This window comes from Dreissena polymorpha, chromosome 15 (assembly GCF_020536995.1).
Source record: "Dreissena polymorpha isolate Duluth1 chromosome 15, UMN_Dpol_1.0, whole genome shotgun sequence".
NCBI lineage: Eukaryota > Metazoa > Mollusca > Bivalvia > Myida > Dreissenidae > Dreissena > Dreissena polymorpha.
This window is the reverse complement of record NC_068369.1, coordinates 53,228,007-53,240,128: the sequence shown is the minus strand read 5'-3', so window position 1 is coordinate 53,240,128 and position 12,122 is coordinate 53,228,007. Positions and strand designations below refer to the sequence as shown.

Here is a 12,122-nt window from a genome sequence, read left to right as displayed (position 1 = left end):
ACCCCTGCATAAAAAATGATATATTTTTTGTAAGATTTATCTAAGGGGAATAATAGTTCAAATTCATTAGGTACACAAAGTACCATGCGTTGGGTATTTTATTTTGATTTCATCAATTTGATTTCATTCCCGTTAATCTGTTTCGATATATTTGTCGCTTTATATGAAAACAGTGTTTCAGAGAGTCGCTTTCCATGGCTTAACGCACTTGCACACGTATGATGCGGCGTCTCATAAGGGTCAGCGCTGTTTGCTTAAAAAAATTCTGTAAGAAATATTATAAATATAGAAATAAATATACTAGAAATCCCCTTTTTTTAAAAATAAATTGATCCAATTTAGGAGGATGGGAGAGTACACTAGGTATAAATGGGTTAAAAGGAGGTACATTTAATATGCAATAAAGTGTCGCCACACTAATAGATGCATATGTTTAACCAAATCTCCAAGACAGGAATAACCATTTTCCTTTTACCCGAATTAATGATATTAAATGTATGTAATAACATATCGTATAGTTTATATATACAATTGCCCATTATATCCGACGATCTTATTGTAACAGGTATACTTAAATGTACAGATACATGAGGTACATGGAGTGTTCATAATATGCCACATGTTAATTTTAGAATGTTTAACCGATCTAGTGCCCGCAAGTACCAATGCCCCACATTGTATCTATTATGGCAACGTCTGACATTGCTTAAGCCCCAATCCCATATAGATGTCGGATCGTATCCGGCACGATTCGGAATGTGAACCGTGTAGCCACCGTATAGCTCCGTGTTGGTCCTTGTAGGTCCTGAACAACCGTGGATGACCTTGGGGCTCCGGGAGGCCACCACGCCAGTTTTGGGAAGTTCAAATCTGCCGTGTTGATCCGTGACGATCCGGGACGATGGCAACATCCGGGATAATCAGCGTACATGCAGACGCCGAAAAGCGTCCGAGGACAGCCGTATTTACGTATTGATTGTCCTTATGCGTCATTGAGAGTCCGGGAGCACATTTAAGTGAAAACGTTGTAATAATATGGTATTAATTAGATAGAGAATATGTGGTCAGCGTGTTGAACGGTTAGTTTATCGTGCAAGGTGTATGCGTTTTATACGGTGAGCCGATCTGGACTCAAATGAATCCAAGCGTTACAAACCAAGCAAAGATAATACGTGCAATTAACATTAATTTACGCTCATTCTGTTCTACACACCTTCCATCAAAAATTAAAACCACACGTTGTTACCTTTTTAACTAAACAATATGCATATTTATTTCTTTAATGAAGCGCATTTACTATTTGGCCAGTCAATCATTTTGTAATTACCTATTGTTTTGTTTTCACAAGAAAACCGCAGGAATGATTGATTATCATTTTTGAGCATTCTATCGGTGTGGAAAATTAATTCAACTAGTTATTGAACAATCATTACGTAAATAACACATGTAATTCATATACATACCTATGTTTGAGGGCATAATATTATTAATTACAGCAAGAAGCTGTATGCATTTCAATATTTTAGAAAAATTGTTGTTGTTTTTTTCTTGTCACTCTATTACTTATATGTACGTTGTATTAAGACCTCAGCTTGAATGATACATTGATGAAACAGTCTTCCTCCTTTGCATATGTATATTTATATTTATATATATGTATAAAGCTTTTGTATATAAAATGTGAATGTCGGCAACGTGCCGATCCCGTTATCAAAAATGTAATTCCAATTAACACAATGAACAGGCATTATGACAGTCACAATTGAGATAGGCACATAGGCCAGACACGCATCTGATTGTTATTTATCGGTGACCATGTGTTTCAAGTTATGTTATAACTGATCGATAAGTAATTTTAAAAGTAAAATGCGGACAAGCTTCATCATTCCCATGTTTGACCTTTCACCTCTAAGTATTACGTTGTCTTCTGAGTAGGGACACTGGTCTTGAAGACGCATGGTGAACTTTTTTTCAGTAATTTTAACCCATTTATGCCTAACGTCTAGAAAAAATGCCTTGGCAAACAGCGTAGACCCAGATGAGACGCCGCATGAATTTATCTAAGAAAAATATTCTAAACATATAAGTAAATATACTACACATCCCTAATTTTGGAAATAAATTGATCCAATTTAGAAGGATGGAAGAGTCCACTAGGCATAAATGGGTTAAAATGTTCATGATGAATGATGAAGTGACATTCCGCGCAAGCTTCGATGGCGGTGTTAACAGGCATGAACGCGCAGTCTCAAATATACATAAACATTGTTACAGCTATAACGAGCTTTCCGAAAGGCGACATTTCCAAACATTATCGTTCTGAAGTGTTATTTTGTAATGCTTTTTAAAAATATATTAACATGCTTTATTTATATATTGTCAACGTTTACATGCCGTCTTTACCATGATCAGTGATTAATACAACGATATAGAGCGACAGGGATGCATATGCTTCCAACAAAGATCCCGAGTACTTCACACGTTTATTACCACTTAAACTTAGTCAGATTACCGGTATGTATCAATATAAGTAGAGATGCACGTTTATGTAAATAAACCAAAATAAAACGTAATACTTTTTAATGTTTATCTTTAAAAAAAACATGGCAGTTTTAATATTTAGGTTGATTATAATAGAAGCTATGCAATTTATGTATGCTGATTTAGTCCCTAAATGGTCCATGCATATGAAGTTCATTATTAACGGTATAACAAGTCACATAATAATCGGGCAAACATCAACCCGCCTGTATCTATCAAATTCAGAAAGCTGGAAACAAGTTCGAATCCGTTTTCGAGAGAGAAACAAATTAAGTCTGGCTCAATATATTTTAATGCAAACAAAATCATCAGTAATAATAAGAAAACATCATTCCTTAGTTCGTAAGGCTGAAGTACGTCACACCCACAAAGGTCCGGTTCGAGGGCAAGGGTTTTTCACGCATTGCCGACTACATTGTCCAGGAGATGTACAAACCATAATGCACGAGTTACCACAGCTCCGCTTGGCACGTGCAGTCAGTGATCCTTCGCCTGGAAATAAACGTAATGCCAATTTATATGAAAGACAAAAACAGTATTCATATGTGTTGATAGTCTTCGATCTCATCAGTCAAATTTATAATTTAACACCTAATTTTATACAAGCTTTATTACATAGAAAGCCAATGGCTTATTGATACGCACTCGAGTTCATTTTTCTAATAGGAGAAAGTTTTTTTTATACGCGTTCACAGTACGGAATCCAACCTGATAAAGCGAGTTCCCATGATAAATATGTCACCACAGAAAATACTGTTGCGTCCTTCTTAATCCATTTATGCCTGGTGGACTCTCCCATCCTTCTCAATTGGATCAATTTATTTCCAAAATTAGGGATGTCTAGTATATTTATTTCTATATTTAGAATATTTCTAACAGAAATTCCTTTAAGCAAACAGCACATACCCTGATGAGACGCCGCATCATACGGCGTCTCATCTGGGTCATCTCTGTTTGCCAAGGCCTTTTTAGACGCTAGGCATAAATGGGAAAAGCTTTGATTTTCACAACGCTGAGATGTTGATGAATACTCACTGTTGTGTTCAGATCATTGTCGTCTTGGTCGATTTTAGACACATAGCAGGCGTCTTTAATGTGGTCAAAGCTGAGAACTTTCAGGCTGTTTGCCAAGGCCCTTTTCCTAGACGCTAGGCATAATTGGGTTAATGACATATGTCCTATAGAAGCACTAAAGAATGTGCTCATTATTATGGCGTATGATCCGGGATAACAAATAATACTGACATTGATCAAGTGTTCTACTATACAGCAATTTGTATATTACGAATACCTTTTAGATCCACATGCATCCAGTAAGCTGTTTTACAGACTCCCTGCAGGAAACCTAACAGTATTTCCGGTTCAAATGACTGGTTCCCGGCCACGTACATCACAGTAGTAGACGGGTCCGACACCTGAACCTATGTGTGGTGCATATTTCATTAATTGTATGCGACAAATGTCGATCCAATCAACACACTTTGACATTAGCACCGTTTCAATTCTAGATTCAACCATCTCCATATTTTTGAAATTCCGTCACACAAATATTGCTTTTTGGATTTAAAACAAAAGTGAATTTTAGATGTTGCATGAGAAAATTTTATCACAAAATGATAAGTACAGTGATTATTGGTCCTATAGAGCATGTGTTCAATAAAAAGTACATGCACATGTATACCAATTTTTGTAACAATCAATTTTTAGTGTGCTTCTATCAAAATGACGACTGGAAATATGTTATGAAAATCCACAGGGTTGCTAGGGCGCAATTCTTGAATTACTCAGTTACTAAGGAAATATCCGATCTCCAAGTTACGTTTCATTTATATGTTTGACAAGACCTAAAATTTAAAGTAAAATGCATCACTTGTGGTAGATTGTGTCTGTATATACAGGAGAAGAGGTTATATCTAGAAAGGAACGAACAATGTACATATGTTTTTTTATATTCTGATGTGTATACTAATCAGGATCCTCTCCTAAACTGCATTTGAATCTTAACCCATTTATGCCTAGTGGACTCTCCCACCCTTCTAAATAAGATCAATTTATTTCCAAAATTAGGGATGTCGAGTATATTTATTTCTATATTAAGGATATTTCTTAAAGAAATTACTTTCAGCAAACAGCACATACCCTGATGAGACGCCGCATCATGCGGCGTCTCATCTAGTTCCTCTCTGTTTGCCAAGGCCTTTTTTTAGACGCTAGGCATAAATGGGAAAAGCTTTGATTTTCACAACGTTGAGATGTTGATGAATACTCACTGTTGTGTTCAGATCATTGTCGTCTTGGTCGATTTTAGACACATAGCAGGCGTCTTTAATGTGGTCAAAGCTGAGAACTTTCAGTCTCTGAAAATGTGAACCACTAGAAAATCTAACAAACATGAAGTATTCGACACGAATTTCATTGAGAAATATTTTCCAATTAACATCAGGGAGGTAGTCCGAGTATTTTCTAGACACGCACCAGAACAACAAAGAGTTGTTTATCCACCGATAATCTCCATTGTAACATGATGTGATGAATGCTTTTAAATTCAAATAAGAATTATATTTGAGCCTCCGTATGGAATAACTGGGCTTTATGCACGTGCGTAAAGTGTCGTCCCTGATCAGCCTTTACAGTCTTATGAGGGACAACACTTTCAGGATACAAGGGATTTTCGTTCAGAAGAGACCTTTTTAAACGAAAAAACAACACATAACATCGGAAAGCGGAATTAAAGTGAAACATAAATCTTATTCAACCTATGACACCGCCTGCCGCTAAAGCTTACCTGTTCATGGTCAATAATCATGAGCCCCTGACCTCTGACCATGATCAGTGTAAGCGCCCCTCTGCGGACCACCAGCTCATCGACAACAGCCCCGTCATGTGGCGGAGTACAGTTCAAGAAGAATTTCTACAACAGATGCTATATTCTTATTTTGTCGTTTTGTTTAAATTCGTCTTAGTGTTTGATAAACATTGCACTGGATATCATAATAAACATCATTATCATCCTCATCTTTATCATCATAGGTGTAATAATAATACTAATAACAATAAGTATCATACGTATCATCATCATCATCATCATCATCATCATCATCATCATCATCATCATCATCATCATCATCATCATTATCATCATCATCATCATCATCATCATCATCATCATCATTATCATCAGTGTTGTCGTCATCATCATCATCATCATCATCATCAACAACAACAACAACAACCACAACACATCCCTTATCATAATATTATAAATATTAATTATCGCCTTAAGTTGCCATCTTAATCATCACCATCACCATCATCATCATCACCATCATCATCATCATCATCATCATCATCATCATCATCATCATCATCATCATCATCATCATCATCAGAAGAAGAAGAAGAAGAAGAAGAAGAAGAAGAAGAAGAAGAAGAAGAAGAAGAAGAAGAAGAAGAAGAAGAAGAAGAAGAAAAAAAAAAAAAAAAGAAGAAAAGGCAATCGTCAACATTATTAAAATTATAAGTTGTAATAATCATAATGAATAGCACCAGCAACACCACCATTTGAAAAAAGGAACATAAATGCGCATAATGCAATGCAACGCGCGTTGTTTAAGGTAGTTTCATATCTAACAACCCACTTACGTTAGCGATGAGGATTGCCATGAGTGCACCGATTGCTATGGAAATGATGGCGACCAAAACAACTATGATGCACGTGCATTTCTTAGACCATGATGCAGAGCCGCGCGTTTCAGTTTTCTGAAACTAAACAACCTCATATCTGACTATTACACAAACAGTTGCTGTGTTGTTATATAGCTTTTTATTATAATTCAAATAAATTGCGTCAAAATGGCTAAGCGACAAATCATTACCCGGCAAATTTGTTTAAAAAAAGAGACTATTGATTAGAAATACATTTCGTACAACGTCACGATCATCTGAAATGCACTCAAAGAATAAACGACGATACACATACATAAAGACCAATTAATAATAAAGTGACTTTAGTGTGAATAGAAGTTTAACTTTTTGCAGTGTTATAAAAAGTAACATTAGCGATATTAAAGTAAAAAAGATTACATCTTACAGATTCCGAAACACCAGGATTCTTTTTCTCCATCGCAACTGACACGGCTGTCATCCTTAGATAACAGCTCCACTATGTGAAACTTGAAACAACCATCAGAACACGATTGCAACGAGTGAAACATAAACGACGGTGGTAGCCTTTTTATACCAACACCACATCCGGACCTTGCGAAATTACAAAAAAAAATATCTCCGCATTTCGCAACATCAATTTTTGTGTGATTTATTATATGTTCAAAAGTCCATTATTAAGCCTAGCCGCACACTCCGCCCAACATTAATTACCAAAAAACCCGTGTAGGGGATTTTAAGTTATAGATTTCGAAGAAAAACGGTCCGTCCATAAAATATATTAAACAATAAAGTCGACGATGCGTGCGAAAAATTTGTCAAAAACCCCCTTGTAGATTGATCGTTATTATGTTTCATCCATACAACTCAAGGAAAAGGAAACACACCGTTTTTTAGAACAATCTGCTTCTTTGAATAACACTTTGCAAAGCAATTCGATGTGTATCTTACTCTTTAAATTTACATGTATGATAACAATTAGAATAAAATTTAGCATACACTCGTTTTTTAACTACAGCATTTTACAAATTAATGTAATATGGTCCAACCATTTTATTTTTAACTATGCACATATTATTGTCAGATATGTATAAAATGAGCTGTTATTATAAGTTATAACAAGTTTGAATTATTGTTACATACCCATCAGCCGAACGATTTTGTCTGTGGATATCTAGAAATGGGACTCGACCAATAGGGGAGTCTATAAGGGCTTCTGATAAGCGTGTCACTAAACTAAACTACAGCAAATACATGGAAATTGCTACACATTCATTTTAAAATAATGACCAATTGTGAGTTTATTCTATGTACCTTTCACACATGCACACACACAGGCACGCGCACACGCACACACGCATGAACGCGTGCGCGCGCACACAAACACACACACACACGCCCGCGCACGCAACCCCTCACACCACTGTTAGAAATAGATTCGAAACTGCTGTAGCGTTAGAACAGTGGTTTTCAGGAGATAAAAGATATTCTAAAGGGGCTCCGGAAGGGCAACACGGCAGTTTTGGGAAGTTCAATACTGCCGTGTTGATCCGTGAAGATTCGGGACGATGGCAACGTGCCGTATAGGGTCCGAGGACAGCCGTATTTACGTATTGATTGTCCTTGTGCGTCCTAATGCGTCCTTGACAGTCCGGGAGCACATTTCAGTGAAAACGTTGTAATTATATGGTATTAATTAGATAGAGAATAGGTGGTCAGCGTGTTGAACGGCTATGGTTTATCGTGCAAGGCGTATGCATTTTATACGGTGAGCCGATCTGGTCTCACATGTATCCAAGCGTTACAACCAAGCAAAGATAATACGTGCCATAAACATTAATTTAAGCACATTCTGTTCTCCACATCTCCCAACAAAAATTATAACCGCATTTTGTTACCTGTTTAACTAAACAGTATGCATATGTATTTCCTAAATAAAGTGCATTTGATAATTAACCAGCCAATTAGTTTGTAATCACGTATTGTTTTGTATTCACAAGAAAACCGCTGAACTGATTGATTATTATTTTTGAGCATTCTATCGGTGTGAGAATTTGATTCATCTAGTTATTTAATAATCATTACGTAAATAACACATGTTATTCATATCCATAACCATGTAAGAGGAAATAACATTATAAATAACAGCATGAATCTGTATGCATTTGAATATTTTAGAACAATGATTTTTGTTCGTTTTTCTTATCACTTTATTATGTATATGACCACCACATATGTTTGGATGTATTAACATATTGTATAAAGAGCACCAATTTGATATTATATCTAAGTCATTTTGCAAAGTACTTTGAATGTTTTTAATGTCAACATCAGCTACATGATAGGTAGAGTCATTTGCATAAACATCTAACGCTCCCGTTTGAATGAAAACGGCATATATGTATATAAGGAAGATTCCAATAAATATAAGAGAAGCACCTACAATTATTTCCTTTAAAGGGCACTTTAAAAATCAGTTGCTACAAACGCAAAACTTGTTTTGATGTGTATGTGGATTGCATCGATTAAAGTACCTTTTTGGGGTATTTTTTCTTTTGTTTATGCTGTGTGATTGTCTGTTGATATGAAAGAATGAAATAATGACATCAGACATCATATAGGCTAGAAGTACATTTATTATCAATTATTATTGCCATCATCATTTTCATCATTATTTCTTGCCTATTTTGTGTTATTGTAACATATTTTTTATCAATATATTACATTTTAACACATGTAAAAACCGTGCATACTCGCTTTAATGTATCCGCAACTTAAAAAGTGATAAAAACCTGTCGTATTATCAAAGATAAACCGTTTTGCAAACAAAATCTTCAGTAATAATAAGAAAACATCATTCCTTAGTTCGTTACACCCACACAGGTCCGGTTTGAGGGCAAGGGTTTTTCACGCAATGTCGACTGCATTCTCCAATAGATGTACAAACCATCATGCACGAGTTACCACAGCTCCGCTTGGCACGTGCAGTCAGTGATCCTTCGCCTGGAAATAAACGTGATGCCAATTTATATGGACGACAAAACAGTATTCATATACAAATGTATGTTCATAGTCTTCGATCTCATCAGTCAAATTGATAATTTAACACCTAATTTTATACAAGCTTTATTACATAGTAAGCCAATGGCTTATTGATACGCACTCGAGTTCATTTTCCTAATAGGAGCAAGTTTTTTATACGCGTTCACAGTACGGAATCCAACCTGATAAAGCGAGTTCCCATGATAAATATGTCACCACAGAAAATACTGTTGCGTCCTTCTTAATGACATAATGTCCTATAGAAGCACTAAAGAATGTGCTCTTTATTATGGCGTTAGATCCGGGATAACAAATAATGATGGCATTGCTCTAGTGTTCTACTATACAGGAATTTGTATATTGCGAATACCTTTTAGATCCACATGCACCCAGTAAGCTGTTTTACAGACTCCCTGCAGAAAACCTGACAGTATATCCGGTTCAAAGGACTGGTTCCCGGCCACGTACATCACAGTATTAGACGGGTCCGACACCAGAACCTATGTGTGGTGCATATTTCATTAATAGAATGCGAAAAATATCGATCAAATCAACACACGTTGACATTAACACCGTTTCAATTCTTGAACATGTGTACATTTTAAAAAGCGAACAATTACTAAAGCACAAATACAACTTCTTATTAAACATGCATCGTATTAAATTTTCATATACCACTATACACATAACGACACAATTAAAAGAATATGATTTCAATACTTCAGATCATTCTTGTCTGTAGGTTTACCGTTGGATTCAGCCGTCTCCATATTTTTAAAAATTCCGTCACACAAAAATTGCTTTTTGGATTTTTGTGTGGATGTGACAATTTTATCACAAAATGATAAGGACAGTGTTTATTGGTCCTATTGAGCATGTGTTCAATAAAAAGTACATGCACATGTTTATATAACAATTTTTGTAACAATTATACAAATTTTTAGTGTGCTTCTATCAAAATGACGACTGGAAATATTTTATGAAAATCCACAGGGTTGCTAGGGCGCAATTCTTGAATTACTCAGGAAATATTCAATCTCCAAGTTACGTTGCCTTTATCTGTTTGACAAGACCTAAAACTTTAAACTAAAATGCATCACTTGTGGTAAAAATGAGTCTGGATATACTGAAGAGGTTATATCTAGAAAGGAAGAACAATGTAAATCTGTGTTTTATATTCTGATGTGTATACTATTCAGGATCCTCTTCTAAACTGCACTTGCATCTTAACCCATTTATGCCGAGTGGACTCTCCCATTCTTCTTTATTGTATCAATTTATTTCCAAAATTAGGAATGTCTAGTATATTTATTTCTATATTTATAATATTTCTTACAGAAATTCCTTTAAGCAAGCAGCGCAGACCCTGATGAGACGCCGCATGATACAAGGCCTTTTTTCTAGACGCTAGGCATACATGGGTTAAGCTTCGATTTTCACAACGAAGAGATGTTGATGAATACTCACCGTTGTGTTCAGATCATTGTCGGCTTGGTCAATTTTATACACATAGCACGCGTCTTAAATGTTGTCAAAGCTGAGAACTTTCAGTCTCTGAAAATGTGAACCACCAGCACCCGATTGGTTAAACCGGCGGTCAAACACATACCGGCGGTTAAAAGTCGGTAACTTGTTGGTTACTGATCGGTAAGCGTTTGTATAAAATTTGGTTAGTTATACCGATCGGTTAAAGCCCAGTTAAAACATACCCTGCTTCCCTAGGTGGGTAAGTACAAGTAACCGGGAGGTAACCTACACAAAATGGCCGCGGCGCTTGACATTAAAAAAGCTTACCATCGACGACCTTCACAATTTCGACGAGTAAACAACAAATTGCAGCGACTGACACTTTATTTGACTTAATTTACAGGACAATACGATCCTACTTCGGACGACGAATTTAAGGACGCAAAGAACGTGTTTTTTGACGATGCTGGAACAGCAGCGTCCAAGGTTTGATAACCAGTAAAAAAATTCTTAACAATGGCGACATATGTAAAAGACCGAGCCAGTCCGATTGAGATAACTCGATTTTTCAGTTACTTCCCTTGGCATTCGCCACTGCGTAGGAGATTGCTCGTTGATTTTCATTGATAACATTCTCCTAGCAGAGTTGTCGTTCGTGTTGATAAAGGTAAATATTAATAGAACAGCATATCCTGGGAAAACAGATTCAATAAGTGTATCAGAATGTTAATTGCAAATAAGTAATTTTACATCCATTTTATTTTTATGGACCAATGAAACAACTATATATTTTCTCTATTTTGTTTGATATTTGTTCTCGATTTAGTAAATAAATTGCGAATAAAAACATGTAAAATTAACTTTTTACGTGATCACAAAACTAAAGAATGCGAACGATTTCGAACCTGCAAATTGTAAACGCTGCACTGCTATGATATATATAGATAAAACAACATTTATTTGCGTAATTGTCCGTCACGCTAGCGCAGTGGTAAGGAAGTTCGCTTCTTCACCTTTACGACACCGGTTCGATTAACGCTCCCGGCGCAATGTTATATTTTGTATGTTTTGTGGTCACCATTCCTGACAGTTGTTTTTTTCCGGAAAATCTCATCCCCCCCCCCCGCAGCATTTGACCATATAAAAAATTAACAAGTATTTCAGTACAAAACAAATAGCTGGAAATTGAATATCATTCAAAATTCGTCCCAACTGTCGTCAATCTAATCTTATTAGGTAGGAGTGCTGGACACACTCCGGGTCCCAACATTATGCAGCCTCAGCGCGGAGGTAACTCATTACCTTGGAAAAACACAAATACACACACTGGGTGCAGCCTAGGCGCGTATAGACTCAAACAAGGCAACAAGCTCAAGTGCGGGCACAATCATTTAAAATTTACATATTGA

The 12,122-nt window shown here is 36.1% G+C and overlaps 1 protein-coding gene across 2 annotated transcripts; it reads right to left on the bottom strand.

Moving 5' to 3' along the window:
• Window positions 1-2,509: 2,509 nt before the first annotated feature.
• LOC127861282 (uncharacterized) lies at window positions 2,510-11,164 on the bottom strand. 2 transcript variants are annotated; one of them, XM_052399731.1, is made up of 7 exons: window positions 9,617-11,164; window positions 6,632-9,207; window positions 6,184-6,300; window positions 5,327-5,452; window positions 4,812-4,898; window positions 3,833-3,962; window positions 2,510-3,033 (listed from the first exon to the last, which is right to left on the bottom strand). In XM_052399731.1, exons 2-7 carry the CDS (start codon window positions 6,683-6,685, stop codon window positions 2,900-2,902), a joined length of 648 nt encoding a protein of 215 aa, XP_052255691.1. In that variant the 5' UTR covers window positions 6,686-9,207; window positions 9,617-11,164; the 3' UTR covers window positions 2,510-2,899. The 2 variants fall into 2 exon arrangements, with proteins under 2 accessions (XP_052255691.1, XP_052255690.1); XM_052399730.1 differs by having other exon boundaries at window positions 6,184-6,306; window positions 9,617-11,154.
• Window positions 11,165-12,122: the final 958 nt, after the last annotated feature.